We start from the raw sequence: 22043 nt of genomic DNA, 5'->3' as shown, positions 1-22043 counted from the left end.
TCTAATCATGAGGCCTTGAACACAAAGACAGATTGGTTTATTTCGGAATTATATTACATGTTTGATTCCACAGATTTCTGAATGATGCTACAAGAAAGTGGCTTGCTACTGTCTCCAATGGGCAATAATTCAACAAATGCGAGCACTGCAGATGCAGCAAGCAACCGTTAATGGCGTAAACAACAGTTAATATATACAGTATACTGTACTGCAGATTCTTCTCTGCTGTGTAACCTCTTCTCCGTGTTTGACGTCACACAGTCAGTAAGGGTCTGGCTTTTGCTTGCCTAGCTTTCAAATTGTAAATAAGTACTTTGTTGTGGTAATGATATATTTTAAGATACAGTGGACGATATACACATGAACAATATAGAATAATACATTATCTGTAAACCATAACACGTTTACCATCGAAATGTCAGGGGGTCTAACGTTACGGTCCTGAAACAAGCTTTATCTTGACGTCTCATGCATGAAAATCCCGACATTTTTTTTTTGTCATAGATGTGCGCTTTTCGTGTTTATAACTGATATATCTTTTAGTCAATCTTACTGTTGGATTGGCCTGCTATGATGTGTCTGTTTTTTCCGTGCTGCAAGACAAATTTCCACGCGGAACAAGGCTAAACTCGTGCAGCACAGGAAGGCATCATAACACTGGTGTTTCGGTTTAAGGAGTGACCCTATGAACTGGCGACTTTCATCCGAATGCGTCTATTGTTGTCGTATTTACGACAGCTGTTGGAAGCAACTTGCTCTCTTCCTGTTTTCAATAAATTCCGTAACAACAAGCAACGTTCAAAATGCGACTGAGTATTAGTATGTGACACGTTTCCTCAAACAAGACTCGGTGTGTTTTGATAAAAAGAAGAATCGCTTGCTGTTTTCAACAGCTGCCGTAACTACGACAACAACTGTCGTATTCGGCTGAAAGTCGCCAGTTAACAGGGTCACTCGTTAAACCGAAACACCGGCGCACATCACCACAGGCGGTGAAAACTTAAACACAGACTGGTAATGTGTAGAACAGTAGCCGGTAGAGTCGAGAGCATTTCTGGTGAATATCGGTACTCGGGGCGGAATTAATTGACATTTTAGCTAACTAGATTAGTTAACAACAGATACTTTAACTTTTACTCCAACGTTAACGTTACCCCCAGAATGACAAGTAAGACAGAGGCAGTTTCGTGCTTTTAACAGCCTTGGAGATAGCCAACTTAGCTCAAAGCAAAAAACAAACTAACGTTAGCCTAACGCTAGTTGTTAGTCAACGTTATTCTTCGGTGTTACAACACTAGTTAACTGCCCTGACGCTGTAGTTAAGTTATCATCAGGTTAGCATTAGGTTCCGAGCTCACGTCGATTTCCAAGCTATTTAACGTGGCTCACGTTAACACAGAAAAGACTTTGGCTGGCTTCGCATTCGCAAAAGGATTTCTACTTCAACAGAACTTAACACTGGACATTTACTTACCAATATCAAGGTAAGTCATGGGTTTCTTGTACGTTTATGTTAGCTTATGGAGTAACGTTAGTTAACGTTTATTTATATTGTGTGAAATGTTACTTGAAGTTGTCTCTTCAGAAATGAATGTTAAGGACTGGGTTAACCCTAAATACTAACGCTGACTTAGTGCATATGGCTTGCTGTTGAACCGGTGGGGCACTGACTTCATGTTAGAGTTAAGAAAACAACACCAGCTATTTAACAAACACGAACTAACGTCACCTTGTCTGATACTGTTTCCTGAAACAATAGCCTTACTGTAGGTTGTATTTTTGCAATGACTAACAGCATATGTCATTAGGCAAGGTGTGTTGCCAGGTGGAAATGTATGAATTATTTCCTGTTTCCAAAATGATAAACCAAAAAAAAAAACAGTGTTAAGCTGGGCAACTGGAAGAGATATGTCAATTATAATTTCCTATATGAAATGATTCTGTTATGATAAGGTTGTTAAGAGGGATGCTTAACACATTATAGTCAATATGCATATGACCCCTTTTGTATCCAGAATTGTTGTATTGTGTTGTTTATTGTTAGCTTAAGTAGTCAGTAGTCAGAGTTAGCATGTGGTTGATCATGTTTCTGTTACAGGAGCTGAATGGCCTCCGTTGTTGCAGTGAAAACTGAGAAGCGACCTGCAGCTGATTCTCAGGATGCAGACTCAAATGCAAAAAAACCCAGGTAAGCTCAGGTGCTGCGTCGGAGCCATCTACACAGTCAGCCCATGACTCATGCATCCGTTTTGTCAAGATTAAAATCTTTGTTTTCTTGAGTTCCTAATATTTTGACTGTCCTGAAGGTAGTTTCTTTTGTTTAATGTTTATTTGCGGGCCTTTAGAATACATAAAACCCAACAACATACACTCAAGAGACAGTACAAAATACAAGGGAAGGAATTGGTTGATCCCCCGAACAGAAAAAGCTGTCTTTACAATTCCCATTGGATGCTCCATGTGTTACTGGGCCCTAAGCTCTGAGTGGAACCACAAGGTCTCTGAGCACCTGGGAAGCCTGGTTATGTAGTCATTTATAGATGAGTTTAAGATTAGCAAATTTAATAAAATGATCCAAACTTTAGGGTTATATTTAATTTGAACACAGCAATTATTTCATCTTATCGCTTGTGCTTGCAAATGGTTTGTTTAACCTTCATGCTGTCTGAATCATCTTTGGAACCATCATCACTTAATCTCTGCCTGCCCCAAAGAAAACTGTTGCCCAGCCTGAAGACCAAGCGAGCCCCCGAGCTTGTCCTGGTGATTGGCACGGGGGTAAGCTCTGCCGTGGCCCCTCAGGTCCCTGCACTCCGCTCCTGGAAAGGCCTCATCCAGGCCTTGCTTGATGCAGCCAATGACTTTGACTTACTAGAGGAAGAGGAGAGTCGCCGTTTCCAGAAGCACATGCAGGAAGATAAGAATTTGGTACATGTGGCCCATGACCTCATTCAGAAACTTTCCCCGGTAAGCCTGAGCCCTTTTCCTTGCCTTTCCTTTCTACACCACACTGTTGCACATGTACAAACACATTGCAGACAGACTGCCAGCTCACTGTCCTTTCCTCAGCCAGGGACATTTTGTTTCAACTTTCATGGATTGAGATAAGACATCTTAGCCTTATCTCATTAAAAGACCTATAGCTAATGACACAAGGCTTGTTTGTGGGGCTTTTTCCTGGAAATGAACTTTGGTCAACACAGACAAACTTTTTAGTCAGTTGATGTGGAATCAATCGCACTTGCAAGCAGGATGTGTTGTCTGTTTTTTCATTTATTGGTGTTTAAAAAAGCACCAGTGGGTAGGTGAGCTGAACCACATTAGTGTTTTTTTAACCCTCTCTGTTCCTCCTTAATCAACGCTTACAGAAGATTTACAGCACATATATATAGCATACAAACCTGTACTGAAGTGGTTTTCTATGGGCCAAAAAAAGTCTTGGTCGCTTTATATGGAAATAATTTAAAAAAAATTAACTTTAACCTGAAAGTTCTTATACGTTAAGCTTTCTCTGGTGAGTTCTGGGGAGTAATGCACAAAGCTATGATTATAGGGTCATTTGGGTAATCTTAATCCATTAATGTTTCAGTTTCATCAGCAAACAGCAGCTTACCTTAGAAAGAACTTCCCAAACTGTTTAGTGAAACAGTGCCAACTTTTAAATGTCCCTTTTCTTCAATCTGGTGTTCACTTTGTTCCTGTCATTTGGTGTCAGTAATAACGTACGCATCAAAATTCAGATGACCATTGTGAGTTTCCCAAAGAAAAATGAAAATACAACAAGGTGGATATCGGGAGACGTTTTTTGTAATATAAGCCCTGCCCACAATATTTGAGCAAACTTTGAGGGCCAACTATAACAAAACTGTATGGAATATCAAAAATCAGAAAGAGCGGTTGGCGAGGTAATTGAAGGATGGACATACACACAAACAGAGATTCCTTCCTTTATAGTTAGATGCTGACAGCAAAAAGCACAATGTTTTGTCATAGTTGCAATACCATCACAGCTTAGTACCACTAGAGCTGCAACGATCGAAAGAAAATTAGTTGACAACAATTTCAATAATTGATAAATCTTTTCAGTCATTTGCTGGTTCCAGCTTCTTAAATGTAAGTATTGTTTATCACAGTAAATGAAGAGTATTTGGGTTTTAGACTGTTGATTGGACAAAAGAAGCAATTTGAAGGCGTCACTTTGGGCTCTGGGAAATTGTGATGACAATTGTTTGACATTTTATAGACTAAACGATCAACTGTTTAATCGTGATAATAATTGGCAGATTAATCAATAATGAAAATAATCATTAGTTAGAGCTCTATATACCACCTAATAATTTGATGAACCAATCAAGCCCACCAAAACTACCAGAAAAGATCATTGCACAGGTCATCACCATCCCTGACAAGCTTTCACAGTCTTAAGAAGACTACAGAGACAACATTTTTAATTGTTCCCTAATAATTTAGAGAAAAATTGTAAATTTTGAGTGAGAAAACACTGATTCTCCTATTTTACAGAACCCCGCAGCTCTAAACCAATTGGATTATTACAACTGAATTGTAAAAAATCTAAAGGATGAAAACATTTTTGAATTTCCATATAACTCGGTTCTCTTCCTATTGGACTGGTCTGGTCTGGAGCAGGACTGGCAGATGGGAGCCTTAATACCGTTTGCCTCCTGTGTTAGTCATGTCTCATCGCACCTTTGACATTGATAAAACGCGCTTTGTTTCAGCCCTCAGCCTGTTGTCACAAAGGGAACAAACAGCGCTTTTATGGCTTTATCCATCGTGTTTATTTCAATCCACAGTCGTGCAGACACCAGCCCACTGCCGCTGGCTACAGACCCAGCAGGCTCTAGCATGCTGAGGAAAAAAACAAGCATAGAATAATGTGAACCGGCAGCCCCCCAGCCCAGATTTTCCATTCAGACAGAGTTAAAGCACCACCCTATGCAGTGAGTTACAGTAGAGGACATGACATGTAGTGATTCCATTCACAGAACCCATCTGCAAATATTTTCCCTAGTTGCAGTTAAGCACACATGTCAGCACTAGACCCCAGTTGATATACTTAGTTGTTTAACTGTCCTCTGAGCGTGTGAATCATAGTTTCACATATGATATTAGACAATGTGCCCTAGTATCAAAATACACAAGAAAACTGAAGCATATAAGGGTGTGAGAGGCCTGTCTTCAGTCCAGTTAATTCCAGTAGCATTGGGCTGTGAGAGTTTAACCCACTTTTCATGGAATTCTGTATTAGGTGGATTATGGTGGTCTGCAGACACACAGCGTCAGGTAATAAGGGTAATCTGAAGTTAAAACTCAAAGAGAATGTTTTTGTTGTAAATCCCCTCACACCTTTTGGCCGTGGCAAAAACAAGGCTAATTACAACTTTGCTGATGGCTGAATGTTTTCAAAAGGGCCAGTGGAGGAAACATTTGATCATCTTGATGATGGTCATTTTGGTTATAATCATAAGATTTTGCTGCAACAGGAAACTGTTTTGGTTTATTTTCCTTAAGCTGTGAAATTGGTCATAATTGTCTGTGGAAAAAGATCAAGCATCACTGTATTATATGCCTTTTCCAGTAGCAACAGACCTGTGAAAAGTCAGCATCTGTTAGACCTATATTTCTATTTTGTGCAAACTGTATGCATGCCCACAGTCCGGCAGTCCAGAGCTAGCTTTAAAACATATACATTTATGAAAAATAATATATTTAGGATGAATATTTAGAAACTAAAGTTGTTTACTTGCACTTCAGTTGGTCATTACATAAGTCCCAACAGTTCAAGGACACAGTGATTAGGATGGGTGCTGTAGACACTAGATGTGGATAATGAGCTTCTGCCTGTAGAACGGACTCCCGCTGTTTAACCCATTAGAGCTGTAATCTCTGGAAGTCAGCGGAGCATTTCCCTGTGCTAGGATCACCTTGGTCACTGCATCTCTGCACTACCCATTGCTATTCTTAGCTGCCCAACTCTTCCTGCCTCTCTGCTTTTTTTCCCTTTCTTTACAACAGGCTGTGCCAGGTAAGGGTGAGATTTAGACCGTGTAGTCACAGCCCATAATCTCTTAGCAGACTCGGGTGGTGTCTGAGTTACTTGAAGATCTGTGGACAGGATCAGAGAGGGCAATGGAGTGTTTCGTACAGAACAAAGTTGCCCCTGAGCAGATATTTTGAAAACTGGCCCACACTTGACAGACCCCTGAGGTCTCACATGAGAGTAAGTTGAGGCACTTGATGCCAGTTGGAATTCATGTGAAGGGCCAAGGGGGAAGTCATGTTGAAAGCATGTTAAAACAAAATAAATAAGAGCATGTTGAAAACCTCTTCTGTCATGTCTAAGGCCTGGAGGACATGACTATGTGCGTCATTGGTGCTCAATTTGTGTGTGAGCTCTTGATTAAGGATACTAACTAGGTGGAGGCCTTTATACCTAATGCATCTAGAAATACCATGCATACTAATATTAACATATTATAACATATTAACAAAATGAAAAGCAAAAAATGTACCTACTTTAGTCTGATTCTAAGGGGAACTTACCCTGCACTGTTGTTTTTAATTTGTCATTTTCTCCACTGTTGGTGGTAGCAATTATTATGTGGTTCCACCCTTGCTTATAATTAAGACAAAAAAAACATTAACAATGAACTGTTGCTCAACCTGGGCTCAAATGCACACATTTATTTTAAGACACTTGATGCACACATGGTCAGGTCACATGGTATGATAAGTAAAACTGTGTGCGCAAGACTTCAATCCCATTAAAGGGCCGCTTGTTGTGGGTTTTGTGGAAGTACTCGACATCACAGTTTCTGTATTTTGACAATGGCCTACTGGTATTTAAAATGTTTTTACCATGAAATACTTCCCTAAAGCTAATACAGTAATTATGCTCATGTTCAAACAAATTAAACATGCCATTTCCAGTGAATGTTGGAATGTCAAACACTGGCAGAGTCAGGGGTTAATTCCCCAGTGGGGCCATGCACACTAAAAATATACTCAGAGTACAGTAAAGTTCTGATAACATGAGGAACATATGAAATTACACCTCACAAGCACTCTTTATCCTCTCTTAATTATTTCCAGCAGAGGTTATTACATGAATCAGTCTTCAGTTGGTACATCATACAGCGTTTGTAGGTTGCCAACATTGTAAATTCTCATCTTTATTTAAAACTTGTGAGAGTGCAGATGTTATTTTACTACAATTTGGCCATTCTTGTGTTAAGACTTCACTAATCAAAGCAGATTTTGGGACAGTCAGCACATTTCTTTTCTATTGTGAAAAGGCAGGGGTTGAGGTAGTAAAGCTGTCTTACTTTACAGCAGCAGTGAAAGACCACGTGTACTTCAGAACTTAGATTTGACACTATTTGGCCTCAGGTCAGTGCTCCCATGATCATTATTTAGAGTTTTACTTCCTCTTCGCACACTCAAGCACAGTGCTGTTTGTTTGTTTGCTGCACTGCCCTTTCCAGCTGTCATCATACTGCATTCAGTGCTGTATAAAGGGGCTTAGCTGACGAGTGATCATCAAGTTTATAGTTGGTAGACATATTCCAAAAAGCCTTCTGTCTTGAGTACATCGGGCACTGAAGTCTTGCTGCTCAATAAGTTGTCGAGGTATTTTCTGCAGTAATATCACCAAATCCTATCCCTGTACATCCAGTGTACTTATTAAAGTAGGATGTTCAAACTTCAAATTTGACATTTCAAACCTTCAAAACTGTTTTGTTAAAAAGTATGCCGACTCTATAATTTCTTACATGAACACATATAAAATAACTGAGAATGGGCAGTTCTCCCACTCAAAACATCATTAATCTTGGCATTTCCTTTCTTTTTACAGAGAACAGGCAATGTGCGCTCCACATTCTTCAAAGACTGTCTATACGAGGTGTTTGACGATTTGGAGTGCAAGATGGAGCATGCAGGGAAACATTTACTGCGCTCAGTGCTGCAGTTAATGGAGAGCGGTGCACTGGTCCTCACCACTAACTTTGACAACCTGTTGGAGATCTATGCAGCTCACCAGGGCACCAAGATGGAGTCTTTGGACCTGACGGATGAGAAGAAGGTAAACAGTGCTTGGATCATGTTATGGCACTGATTGATCTTTCCTGTCACTACACATCCAGTCAGCTTTTTCCGATGAGTGCAAAGGTCACTAAAGCTAGTCAGGTTCAGAATGTAGAAGTTATAAAATTCTGACAAAATTCAAGTTGCATTTCACAGATTATTTTATCTTAAATCACAAACGCACCTATAAATGGCCCCTAATACTCTGGAGGGGGCAAATCACAGTTAAATCTGCCTGAAGAGTATCTTGTTACACCGGTTTTGGAAAAAAATTGATAATGCTTTGACCTGAAAGAGCCTTTTGTCTATGACAGGTGGAGGAAGGTTAAAGTTCTAGCCATTACTCAGCTGCTGTCGAATTTTATAGATTGAACAATATTTGCTTTTGGTTTAAGAATTCGCTGAAGGAGAAGCGTGTGTTTTCCCAGTCAACCCAGGTTTGTGTTTCACTTCTGACCAGTTTCTCTGTGAAATCTCAGTTGTTCAATCACATCATTTATTTGCTAGTTAGTTTAAAGTTAGTTTGATCATTTGTTAAATATAACACAAATTTGAAAGAATCTGCAGGAGTTTTCTGAGAGACGCGTTGCTTTGCCTCTCAGTCCTGGTATTTATGCCTTATCTCCATCAGGGCTAATATCCTCTCACTGCTGTTACTCCCTGCCCAGCCAGAACAGGATTGAGTGCAATGGACTGTTAAGTGTGTGCTTGTGTGCTTGTGTGTGTGTGCTTGTGTGTGTGTGCTTGTGTGCTTGTGTGTGTGTGTGTCTAGGTGTTGGAGTGGGCTCAGGAGAAACGGAGGTTAAGTGTTCTGCATATCCACGGTGTTTACACCAACCCCAGTGGTATCGTACTGCACCCTGCTGGCTACCAGAATGTACTGAGGAACACTGAGGTTATGGTGAGCCCTGTAAATATTCACTGTTGGTTGGTTTCTTTTGAAGTTCTTTATATTGCTCAAGAATCTCTACTAAATGCCTTTAGTGCAAATGATATGTTATGTTATGGTATTTTATTAAGGTGCAGGTCGTAGTACTAAATAGCCTTTGTCCGTGCACTGTGAAGCATTTGAAAAAGTAGCCTTTTGTGTAAGTGTAACAGTACATATTACTACTGGTTTCAACAGCGTGAGATCCAGAAGCTGTATGAGACCAAGTCATTCGTGTTTTTGGGCTGCGGGCGCACAGTAGACGACACGACCTTCCAGGCTCTGTTCTTGGAGGCAGTCAAACACAAGTCGGACCTGGAACACTTCATGCTGGTGCGGCGCGAGGACGTGGGGGAGTTCAAGAAGCTGCGGGACAACATGCTGGACAAGGGCATCAAGGTCATCTCCTATGGAGACGAGTATGCCGACCTGCCTGAGTACTTTGAGAGGCTGGCCAATGAGATCTGCAACCGTGATGTGTCTACCAACGGTTGGGGTAAGGAGGATGAAAGTCAGTCACAGTTTATTTGTGCACCTGTTTGTAGAAGAGGATGTTTTTCAGCTTTCATTTTTTGCCTTGTGATTATTTATTGTATTGTTATTTGTAGTAAGGTCAATCTGTGATCTCAATGCATGTTGGGTGCATTCACACCTGGTATTAGGATCACCCAGATCAAGTTAACCTGCCATGCTGCAGATTTGATTTGGGCCATACATTGTAGTCAGTAGTCCTAGATTTTCTATCTCTCTTGAGTGAGTTGCCTGCATTTTATAATTGTTTTTGTTTTTTTTATCTTTACCAACAGGGTCTCCTTCACAAAATGGGGAGGAACAGCAGAACGGCTTTAACACACAGAAAAGCCTCCTTCAAGGTTAGGACTGAATGCTTCTCTTTGACTTCAGGTTGTGGCCACTTGCAAGAGACATTTCCAGAATAATACAATAAAGCACTGTCCAAGACTCTTGTTTTTTTTACTGCATGCTGGTAGATAGAAAATTCAAGTCTGTTCTTGATTTTCAGTATCAAAAGACCTGCTGGTATTCCTTTACACAAAGATACGACTGACTTTGCAGTATTGCATGCATGGCAGTCGGTGGCAACATTTCAGTTGATGCTCTTTGTTTCTTAACTGTTCACTTAAGCCCCCTCCTTCTCTTTTTGCCCCAGACTATCGTTCTTGACAGGCACACAGTCGGGATCAGTATCAGTCATTTTCCTCCACAGCTCCGTCCTAATCCTTTTGATTAGTCTGATTTCAATCAATGGATTTAGGAATTCGGGAACACTATGGGTCACGGGAGACCTGAAAGCCGTATTTTACATGGTGTCCATTATTTTCCTTTATTAGTTCTTGTGTCAAAGGGAAAACAGAAGTTTAAAGTAACTGTCCACACCAATACTGTATTTAAATATTGCTCAACATTTGGGAAGCTACAGTAGAAAAAAAAGTTTTAAATATGCAGATGATGGAATGCTATGTTCTCACTTCAACTTGACAGAAATGATAGATCTGAATCCACTGGCAGAAGTTGACTGCACTGCATCGATTCATTGTTTGGACTTACAAGAAGGAAGTTAAACAAAACTGCATCAGCTCGACCTACCTGCCCTGTGGGAAAGTTCCTCTTAACTGCAAACAGGCTTGTGTTGATATGTAAGGATTGTATCTGTCATGCTGAACTCTGAAACCAGGAAAACTTGATTTGCACACTACTGGGATGGGAAAATAATTCTCTTGTTACTTGGTTTGCAAACACACTGTTGATGATTCCGTCAAAAGTTCAGAAGAGTATGTTTTCATAGCAGAGAGGCTCCCAGCCAGTAGCAATCACTTTGCCACTCCTGTGCTGAAAATGTTCCTTGTAAACCTTTTTTGTATTTTTAATACTTGCATGTGTTTTTCTGACATAGTATTTATAAGTACTATTTTCAAAATAAAGCTTTTGGTATCCCATTTGTCCTCTCATGTTTGCATGTCTAATAATGACCACACTGGAGCAGCCTGTGATGGGGCTACATACCATGTACCCCCTGCTACATATGACAGAACAAGTTCCAAGTTTACAGGCTGTCATAGCATATAGCAGCTTTATTTAGAAATGTTTACATTCTCATAAATTAGCTCAAATATTCTGTATAACTCTTGATTCTCTCACATTGCACTACCACAAATTAAAGGGGGCTAGAGATGTTTAAGACTTATCTTTCCTCTTACAAATGAAGAGTAAATCCAGGGGGAAAACATAAATAAAAAGGGCCAAAGAAATTCAACTGACCACACAGAAGGTGTAGTCTGAAAATCTGCAGACAACCTGTATGAACTAAAAAACATAATTTACAAAATATCTTTCCACTTTTCATCAACTATAAACTCAAGGAATCAAAGTCTCCATTTTGTAATGAAAATGTGTTAACTGTTAGGCAGGCGTTTCATTGAACAATCCATCCAGAACTAGTGAACCAACTGAACTGAACTGCCACGGTACTCTTGATGGATAACCACCCATGTAGTGAAAGTGTTAACTAAGAAGACAGGAGACAGATAGGCACTATGGTCACTAAGCTTTCCTCAGGCAGCGGGCAGCTGCTGAAATGTCACATCCAGCAAGCCTTCACGACCTGACCTCATTTACATGAAGAGGGGAAAACTGACTGACAAAATGCCAGGTAGGGAATTTTTTTTTACTGTGTCCATTTAGTCAGCTAAAATGTCATTTGGATGTGACTTTACTGTTTCAGAACTCTGAGGTACTTTTCAATGTAGGCCCAAAAGTTTAGAAATGATGCAAAGGGAGGCTCCTCTGGCTTTGTCGCAAAATGCTCTGCCTTTCAAAGAGCACACTTGTCCTTTACTGGGAGAATAAAGTCCTGTGCATGACATGAGTTCTTCATTTGATGCAAAGTAGAGAGGGCAGGACAGGAGGATGAGAAACGCAGGTTGGCAGGGCTGGAACATCTCACGGCAGCGTGGCAAAAGGTATTGTTGGCTTCATTGCGATGATGAATAAACAGCAGAACATGCAGCCACTTAAGCCTTCATCAGGGCACCGACTACAGCGCGAGCGTTGAGGCTGCGCAGGTCGTTGTAGGTCTGCCCCGTGCCCACAAACACAATAGGCTGGCCTGTGATGTAAGTCATGGAGATGGCAGCACCAACCTGTGAGGGAGGGAGGGAGGATGACGCATGAGTGCTATCAACTTTCCGGTTGCAAATGATCCCTCAGTCATAATCCAGCCACAGATAAAAATCATTAACTGCATCAAAAGATCCCTTAAAAGGCCACATCACATTTTTAGAGCCAGAGAGGAATATACAGAAAAACATTCAAATACCTTGTCGTCGATGGTGTCGAACTTAGTGAGAACAATTCCATCAATGAGGCGAGGCTTGTCAGACATGGAGTGGTCTGCCAGAGCCTGATTGAACTTTACCTGAGGACACGAGGAGAGGAAAGCCGAGTCATTCATGGGAAAACCGATGACACACAGTTAATACGTATTTCCCCATCTTTCCATCTCACTATTTACAAAGTGTAGAGGAGGGGAAAACACACATCTGTGTAATCATGATGACCAGTTAACAAGACAGCAGATCAGCGGAGTGGAGAGTTTAAGAATAACAGAAATTAATTTTCTCCATTTTTGTGTTTAGTTATTACTGTTAATGAAGGGTGAGCTGAACAGCAGCCTCTGACTGACGGTAATGCACATGCTGCTTTCTAGGTCTCTATACCAATCAAGCTTAAGCTCACTAAAACCATAAATCCTTGCTTCAATCCAAGTACCAAGTTCTCGCGGCTGATCACATAATTATGAATAGTGTAATGACGCAAATGTTTCATTAGAATTCAGCTGTGAGTGAAAGGATTTGGAGAGTTCCTGGAAGACGTTAATTTTCATTCAAGCTGCAATGACGTTGACTTTCTTTTCAGCGTCAGTCATCAGTTAAATTTCCTCTCTGTGCACAAAAAGTGAATTTGTCAATGGTCGTACCAGCTGGTCAACTGCCTCATTGCCCACCAGAGCCTCCCCAACAAACAGCACAAGGTCAGGCATGTTGACTGCGATAAGTTTAGCCAGGGCTGTCATTAGGGGGGCGTTGTCCTGCATACGCCCTGCAGTGTCGACCAGCACCACGTCAAAGGCCTGGTTGCGAGCTGGAGGGATGAAACACAGAAGGTGAACGTGTGACTTCACCATATGGCTGACATTAATCATTAATGGCTGAAAATGGCTGGTAGCATACACAAAATACAGAGAACACGTTATCACCATGGGAGCTGCATGGGTTAAATCCCACCTTCCTTTATACTTCTTCTTTATGACTGAGGCGCAGTGGAATCAACAAGGAGGCACAGCTTTACATTCTCCTGGTGAGCTAACTTCATGTTCTCTACAAATCTCACTCAACAGTCACTCAAAAGTAGGGAAAGTATTTTACCATAGGCAATGGCCTCCATGGCAATTCCAGCAGCATCCTTCCCGTAGCCCTTCTCATAGAGCTGGACCACCGGCTGGCCTCCGTGCTTCTCTGGAGGATGCAGAGAGTTCAGGCGGCGCTGATGAGTGCGGAGCTGCTCCACTGCCCCGGCACGAAACGTGTCACAGGCTGCAATCAGCACAGTGAAACCATTCTCTATCAGCCAGAAAGAGATCTGGACCGAGACAGAGAGAAGTTTGGTTGATATTAACATGCGTAGGACACAATCTGAACACGAGAACACTAATATTTAATGAGTTACACTAGGAAGCAAGACATCCAACTTCATTATTTTTACGTATAAGAATGGGCCATTCTTCTCAGAAGACATTTGGACATTCAAATTCAATTTAGCTGCTTCAATTTCAGTGACTGTGAATGAAGCAGCGGTTCCTATATGTATCATGAATATGCACGTCACACAGTAAAGCCCCAAGGCTTGAACTGGCTGCTCGTGTAGGTAAAACACGAAATCAGCAAACCACAGGAACATAGTGGCACTTACAAAGAAATGGTGGATTTGGGGCACATGTACCCTTTTAACAACGACAGCTCACCTTGGCCAGGTTGGTGGACTTTCCAACCCCATTGACACCACAAAATGTAATGACAAAAGGCCTTCGCTGGCTCTGCGCCTCCATGACATCTCTCAGAATATCCACCCTTCGCTTGGGCTGCAGGATCTGCACCAGTGAGTCTTGCAGGGCCTGCTTTACAGTTGAGGCCACAGCTACAAACACACACATACAAAAAAAAGTTTTGTTAGGGTCCGCCGGCATCATGCATTCCTTACATGTTGTTCCACATGCTATGCTATTTACTGAATTATCTCACATAGTTACAATGACATCATTATTATATTGTGCTTTTGGACTAGGGGGAGAGCACCAGAAAGGGTCATCACGTTGGCTCCTTCTATCACCGATATCCAATTGAATCGTTACCTCCACAACACACCCAGAAATCTCATGAGTAAACATACCAAAAGCCTGAACTACACCTACACAATATTTAGTTCACTACCATACACCTGCTAAGGCTGATGTTACAACAATATTATGCTATAGGTGTATGCTAAATATTATGAACATGATAATGAAAGTAGACTTTAAGGCCCTGCTTGATTTGGTTATGAAAACCATGAGCTGATATAGAGAATATGAACTATTATGTTTTTGAATGGCAAAAACTGGTCTGAGCAACATTTTAAATGACCTCATGTGTATATGAAACTGAAGGGAAGATCCTGTTTTAATCATTTGACTGTGCTAATCATACAGACGATGTTGGGGGAAATGCATTACAGCAATCACATTACTTGTAGACTTGTAGTGAAGGTAGCACAAAAGGCACTTTGCATTGTGACTAATCCTTGCCTCAAATGAAAAATAATTTAAGAAAGTGGGTAAGGATCTAAAGTCTATTGTGGGGTATGTTAAATAAAAGTTTACTTACTGGTGAATGTGCCCATGACTTTGCCCTCCAGTTTTTTGGCTACAGAGTCACAGAGCCGGGAGGCAATGTCGGCTGCTACATTCTTTGCTGTAGGATCATAAAGGAGGAGAGTGAATAGCAGACAACGGACCTTTAAATATAGCAGAAAATCAAGAGGGTGAGGGTGTGTGTGTGTGTGTGTGATGTGATATCATACCAATGAGGTGGTCCTTCATCTTCTCCAGTACTGACTCCATGTCCTCCCGGGTCAGGCTCTTGGACCCCACCAGGCCCTTCAGCATCCCAAACATGCCCCCAAAACCGCCACCCTTTTTGGAGCTGAAATCAACAAACAAAGGTGGGAAATTGTAAAACAAAACATGTTAAGAGTTCTGAAAATAAATAGCATACATGTATAATAATGCGCCCTAAAACAAACACTCTCTTACCTAGCCTTGCTTGTTTCACTGACAACCACTCTCTCCTCCTCCACCTCCACCTCCTCTTCCTCACTGGACTCATAGTCCACAGACAGCAGGTCACCCTTCATGGAGTTTAGCTGCATCCCCTGAAACACATCCAGGACATTGAAAACTTGGCGACAGACCCTTTACTTCAACAGTATTAATGGGACTAATACAGATGTCTTTTTAACTTGAAACCTCTTGACAGGTGGAGTGGAGTGGAGGGGAAGCATACCGGATCAAGTGGTGCTTCCTGGTTCTCTTCGCCACCATTTTGGGAACCATCTCCATTCCTCTCACTGTAGTCCAGCTCCTTGGTGCTGCTACCACCCATGTCCCAAACACGCATTTGTTTCTCCCTAGGCTTCTGAGGCTTTGGGGACTTACTGCGAGTAGGATGACAGGATATCAGATTTTAAACAATCACTTTAACTATGTCTTGTTTGACATTCGTGAATGTGTTTTTCTTCACCTGTGTTTTTCAGTAGTTACCACCAAGCGCTTGCGAAAGAATTCCTCTTTGTTCCTCTGAATGACCTCGTCACGAGTCAAGCCCTGGTTACCATTCTCAACCATCTTCTGCCCTGAGGATGAGGCCTTGCCTTGATCCACTTTGATAGGCTCAGCTGCAGGAGCTGGAAAAGATCAAAATAAGAAATCAAGTCAGGATTGGGATTGAAATTATGTTACACTAGCCATTTAGAGTGAGTTACTTTACAACGACCAACCAACAGCACTTACCCTCCTTTTTGGTATTTTTATTCTTCTTGCCACCCTGTTCCTTTCCTTTGTCCCCACCTTTCGTCTCAATCATTGACTTCACAGTTTTTTGGGATTTCTCGGACTGCTTAAAGGTCCGCATGGGGGCAGGGTTCCGAGCTTTGCTGCTCTCCTCCGTCTCTCTTGTGGGAAACATATGATATTTGTCAGCATGGGCAGAACAAAAAAAGATTGTGGTTAATTAAGCATCTTTAAATGTCGCTGAAATACACTTCTGATTCTCACAGCATCATTGATTTTGATTGATTTTTTTAAAATATGGGATAAACATTATGACACAAGTTGCACTGAAGTTCTTCATTATAAGAAATCACCTCCACAAGTCAAACTGTCTGTCTTTACCTAAGCAGCATCTTGAAGTCATCCTCGAATTCAAAGTTGTTGTTGAGGAGCCTCAAAGCCCCCTTTTGCTCCAGCTCATTCTTATAACGATCCCTAAAATGCAGCTGAACGTCATCTATGAACTTGTCCACATACGTCAGCGTCAGGATCTTTTGAAAACCCACCTGGACAGAGACAGGGGAAAAGAGTGATCTTTAACATTTAAAAATAAAAACAACACTGATTTTACTTGCAGATTTGCAGTGTGGGTCTCAATGGTGTTTGCTTGTAATTAATGTAGTGTGCAGTTGACAGACTTACCACAAAAATCAACTCAAACTCATTGTCGAGCTTGTATTTAAGACTCAGGCCCTCATGAGTAAATGAATTGTTCCCACTTCGCTCCTGTAACATCACAAACATGGTTCATGTCAGCAGCAGCTACACACATGTCATTGCTGCCACAGATAGCCTGCTGTGTCTTCCTAGCAATGTGAAAGAAGTCACTGTAACACACTATATCAAACTTCAATTTACAACTCGTAATAAGGTGATTTCTAGGTTATTCACACCTGAAAAGTCGCTTGTTTAGTGCACTATCGTTACGCAATAAGCTAACGTTTGCTACCTCTTAGCGTTAGCATTAGCTGTCCAAGCCATACCAAGAATTGCACAAACACAGGCGGCTGTCACAGGATTGTGACCTGTCGTTATGTCCCACCTGAAGGATCACGGAGCGGATCAAAGCGTTGACAGGCCCCGTGAAGGATTCAGTGACCCCGGCTCCCTGAAAACACCACAACACTATGCCCCCTTTGCTGAAGATGGTGAAGAAATCTAGCATGTTGCCACCACGTATCTAGATAAAAACAACATACACGGAGGAAGTAAGGTGAAACAGAAGGCGTGCGATACATGAATGAACCTGTAAACCTTTAAAGAGCTAGTGCCTACTCTTCAAGCAATTACATCTTACCAGATAATACTTAAATAGATAATAAATCCCCCACGAGTAAAAGCCACCACCAGTGCAAAACTGTTTTAGACACGTCAGATGCAGAACCGGGAAGTGACGCTCTCTTCCGGCGATTTATTTTTCCGAATTTCGCGCATGCGCGGTTTCATAGCGACACAGCGAATCGAGGACATAAGCGAGGGAGCGTTTTAAACCTCTTCACTCTCTAAATATACGATTTAGATTGAACCAGGGTACTGAGTAATGAATTACTCTACTTAAACTAAAATTTGAATACTTTTACTTTACCTTTTTTTTAATTTACTATATTTAAGAGGGAAATGCAGAGGCTAGAAGTTACAAATTTAGATTGAACATAGAATAAACTATGATTGATTTATAAAATGTGATTCATAGATCACATTACACAACAGTATACAAAGTAGATTACAATAAACACCAGTGCATCAGTAATAATAATCCACCACATTACTTTTATTTTTGACATTATAAGTAAGCTACATTTAGCTAATGTTAACTACTGCTTTTCAATGCAGGACTTCTACTGGTAATGGAGATTTTTATTTAAAGTAAAGTATTGGTACTTTTACATAAGTACAAGATGATAATTCTACCATCACTGAAATAAATTGACATTTACATTTAGTTTTGCCTGTTTAATTTCTTAGACATACACGGCCAAAGTCTTGCACTTTTTTTTTACCTCATTGTTCACTTAAATACTGTAAATGTGTATATTTTTTTATTTTCTATTTCTTATTTTTATATTTGTACATACTTTTAGTTCTAAATTATGCTACTTTACTCTTGAATGGGAGCACCGGTACTGTACAATTTCCCCCCGGGGATCAATAAAGTATTTCTGATTCTGATTCTGATTCTGATATGTTATATGTTAAAAATAAATGTAGCACCATCAGACCACGGCAAATTCCTTGTAATGTATGTTACTTGGCAAGAAACAGTTTCTGATTACCTTCAATCTCTATCTACCGTTTTGTTTGCCATTTTTAGTAGTTCACTTGATCATGAAATAAAATGTGAAAATGAAAGCATGGCTCTCACTACATGTTCAAGAAAGTGGTTAAATAACCCAACAAGAAAGCCACTTCATAAAATGACACGTGTTGACTTCCCCTGGGCCGGCCGCACTTTCAAAGAGGGCTTCAGCACTGACAGTGACAAGTGGTGAACTTTCAGGAGGGAGCTGAACATTTTGCAAGCTTGCCTTCAAACTTCCCCCTTAATTTCCCCTGAATGACCTCAATTAAGTTTATCCTATCTTATCTTACACATAACATTTCTAAAGGTTGAAAACTTCCAGCTGTGTGTATGATGCATGTTTGATAAATGTTGATTGTCTTGTACTCACAAAATTATTAGTTAGTATGACAGAATTTGTAACCAACAGAAAGGAATAACCTGGTCAAGATTATAAAAAGAGTAATATACAACACACATATAAATCACAAACATAACAAAATATATAAATTGTAAATAACACACACCCACACACCATAAATTGTGACTGTCTCATTGATTGGCTTAGGGACTTTGGATTGCAACGGTTCATGTCATCCTTCCTGTTATTACTTCTTTATAATAGAATATTACCATCCAGATCAGAAAGTAGTCTTATTCTAGCCTTTGACATTTATTGTTGAACATCAGCAGGACTCAGCAATACTGAATTTCATTGATTTGTCCATGCAACATGCATTTGACAAACTGTTAACTACCTGCTCAGTGAAGTGTGCAAAGTTGCATTTTGCATTTGAAGTTGAGGCGTCACAGCTACCAACTTCCTCTTTTTTTCTAGTGTTTTCACTTTGTCTTTGTTACATTCTGTTGCTGTCATTGGATTATGTCACAAAAGTTACTTGCTCAGCTACAGTCTTTGAGAAAATCCTGTTAAGAAATAAGACCATTAAACATTCATTTACTGGACTGGATTTTGGTGAGGCGTTGAACATGATGATGTTAACAACATGCATGGTAAGTTAAGGTTACAGTCATTTGTCTTTATTTGCTTGAATACCCTTTTTGTGTATTTTATCTTTAACTCATGTATAATTTCAAAATTTTTTCTCTTGAGTTGTCAGAAAATAATCCAATTCAATTCAATTCAATTTTATTTATATAGCGCCAAATCACAAAGTCATCTCATGACACTTTACAAATAAAGCACGTGTAGACTGTACTCTTTATAATGTTATTACAGAGACCCAACAGTTCCCACTATGAGCAAGCACTTTGGCGACAGTGGCAAAGAAAAAATCTTTGAAGAGGCAGAAAGCTCGAGCAGAACTGTCAGTACGTCAGCCTCAGTCAGAGAGAGACGCTTCCTTCCTTTATGACTTATAGTTGAAACTGGAAGGATTCAGTGTATAATCAGGTCAGAAATCTGAACAGCTTGTCTTTCCTGTTTCAGGTTGGCTCCAGAAACTCTTGAAATCAAGAGCATCTTTATCAGCACAACAAGAGGCAAAAGAGACAAAAACCTCAGTGTCTTCTGTCAGCAGTGTATCAACTCCACCTTCATCTGCATTGTCATTCTGTTCTTTGTCATCATCATCACCGGGGACAACCCCTTCTAAAATACTAAAGCCACAGTCTGCTCTGAGCTCACTGCTGCGATGGAACAGAAACTATGACGTGTTTGTGTGCCACAGCTCTGTGGACAGTGACATGGAAGAGGCTCTACGCCTTGTCTCTTTCCTGGAGGCTTCACCCCGTAGCCTTAGGTGCTTTCTGCGGCAGAGGGACGACTGTCCAGGAGGTGCAATTTCCACAGAGTTATGTCAGGCTGTGCAGAACAGCCACTTATGGGCTCTGCTTATCACTCCTGACTTCCTGCAGGATGAGTGGTGCAAGTATATGATGCACCAGGCTCTGGCAGAGGGGCCCATGTCCAATCGGATTATTCCCCTGGTTCAGAACCTGTCCCGCTCTCAATTTCCTCAGGAGCTGAAGTTCTTCTTCTACATTGACCTGAGCAGGAACCCTGACCGTGGTTATACTCTCCTCAACAAGGCTGTGCTCAAGTGTGAGTAATGAGAAAAAAAAAAAGTTATTTGGGCCACGTTCATGAACATAAATTGAGCCTGATCTTAGTCCTAAGTTTAAATAAATATTTGTTGAAATCTGTTTTCAGCCAGCAGCTTTTTCCTCCCCTGAATTAGCATTTTGGTTCGTGTAAAAGATGGCCACCTGATTCCGCAGTTTTTGAGGGCAAGCCAGTCTTAATAATCTCCTCTTGTTTTCTTCTCCAGACCTGGAAGACCTGGTTAGAAATGAGAAGACACTTGATTGCAATGTGGACAGCTCTAGCAATGGATTAAGTGGAGAAGACAGCTCAAAAAAAGATGACCCCACTGTGACTTCAATTCCGCTGGAAGTGATAAAGAAGAGAGGTGAAAGCTTCTGCAACGTTTGCTATGATCATCAGCAGTAATTGAAGACTGTGATGAAGGGCAAGAGGCTCTGAATGGAAAACACTGCTGCCATTGACCAAACTCAACTTTAGTGAATCTTGTATCACATTATGTTGTGATTAAAAGGAAAATGAATCCATACTGATGAAGACTTTTCCCTGGGCATTACCAACACTGGGTGTGTGGTGAGGATGTTCATACAGTGAACAGGAAACATTTGATTCAAAGCAGCACCGGGGCTTATTTCCTGTATCAGATCTGGAGAAGTACAGTATGTCGTGCCCTAATTAAATGGCAGTTTGCAATAACTGCACATATCGTGGGCAGCCCATAATTTAAGTTTATGACAAAGGGCACTAAAATGCATGTGATCCTAATAGTTAAAGTTGACCGTACTCTGTAATAGTCATACAGACAGTGTTTACCACTAGGTGGTGTATTTTCCTGTTTTATCAAATGAGAAGTGTTAGTGCGGAGACGTCGCTTATAAAAGTGTGATCTCTCTGGTATCAGCACCCTGTCAATTTTGATGCTTTTACAGCAGTGATTACAATAACTCTAGGTGTGTGTGTGTGTGAAAGAGAGGGCCCGCCCATACCAAACTGCTGACAACGGCATGACCTTATCGCTGAAGTGTAATTCCTATTAAGAAGAGACACGACTAAACACAGCAAGAGCTCAGACTTATGGATCTGCTGATATTAATATTCTAAGTCACAGTATTTCTGACTCTGAGCTAGTTGGAACAAAGTCTGAACATGTTGAACGTTTCACTTTGATTGTACCTCATATGATTACATGTGACAAATAAACCTTTGGCACATAACCCTGTAAAACCACAATGTGTCCTTTTGCTGCTGATTGATTGAGTTAGAAGGAACAGCCTCTCTCCCCCATCCAAAGAAATCCTTCAGTTCTCCTTTAGGTATGATTAAATGTCCTTGGCAGCACCTCCCTTTGTTAATCAAGCATACTGGCAGTGCTTCATTTCAGATAGTCAGCATTTGGAAAACTCAGTGAGGAATATCAGGTATTCATTAAATCAACTGGAGCATGTGTGATCCTATATTATTATTATATTTGACGTAGGCAAGGCTTTTATTTTTATTTTTACACAAG

General features: G+C 40.7%; 3 protein-coding genes across 4 annotated transcripts; 2 read left to right on the top strand and 1 right to left on the bottom strand.

Moving 5' to 3' along the window:
- Positions 1–993: 993 nt before the first annotated feature.
- fam118b (family with sequence similarity 118 member B) lies at positions 994–10989 on the top strand. 2 transcript variants are annotated; one of them, XM_070906119.1, is made up of 8 exons: positions 994–1484; positions 2099–2188; positions 2715–2967; positions 7877–8104; positions 8879–9007; positions 9233–9530; positions 9841–9906; positions 10535–10989. In XM_070906119.1, exons 2-8 carry the CDS (start codon positions 2106–2108, stop codon positions 10612–10614), a joined length of 1137 nt encoding a protein of 378 aa, XP_070762220.1. In that variant the 5' UTR covers positions 994–1484; positions 2099–2105; the 3' UTR covers positions 10615–10989. The 2 variants fall into 2 exon arrangements, with proteins under 2 accessions (XP_070762220.1, XP_070762222.1); XM_070906121.1 differs by having other exon boundaries at positions 2661–2967; positions 10203–10989.
- A 106-nt stretch (positions 10990–11095) lies between these two features.
- srpra (SRP receptor subunit alpha) lies at positions 11096–17566 on the bottom strand. The gene is made up of 15 exons (XM_070906118.1): positions 17491–17566; positions 17236–17373; positions 16836–16919; positions 16536–16699; positions 16155–16315; positions 15886–16048; positions 15649–15799; positions 15399–15517; positions 15167–15288; positions 14971–15057; positions 14073–14245; positions 13477–13690; positions 13029–13192; positions 12369–12467; positions 11096–12192 (listed from the first exon to the last, which is right to left on the bottom strand). The coding sequence occupies exons 2-15, from the start codon at positions 17356–17358 to the stop codon at positions 12064–12066; spliced, it is 1953 nt and encodes a 650-aa protein (XP_070762219.1). The 5' UTR covers positions 17359–17373; positions 17491–17566; the 3' UTR covers positions 11096–12063.
- A 2164-nt stretch (positions 17567–19730) lies between these two features.
- Positions 19731–21213, top strand: tirap (toll-interleukin 1 receptor (TIR) domain containing adaptor protein). The gene is made up of 3 exons (XM_070906064.1): positions 19731–19803; positions 19886–20536; positions 20763–21213. Exons 1-3 carry the CDS (start codon positions 19731–19733, stop codon positions 20942–20944), a joined length of 906 nt encoding a protein of 301 aa, XP_070762165.1. The 3' UTR covers positions 20945–21213.
- Positions 21214–22043: the final 830 nt, after the last annotated feature.

The sequence above is a fragment of the Enoplosus armatus genome, chromosome 5, assembly GCF_043641665.1.
Source record: "Enoplosus armatus isolate fEnoArm2 chromosome 5, fEnoArm2.hap1, whole genome shotgun sequence".
In the NCBI taxonomy this organism is placed as follows: Eukaryota; Metazoa; Chordata; class Actinopteri; order Centrarchiformes; family Enoplosidae; genus Enoplosus; species Enoplosus armatus.
Note: the sequence above shows the minus strand (reverse complement) of the source record. Positions and strands in the feature narration are given on the sequence as shown.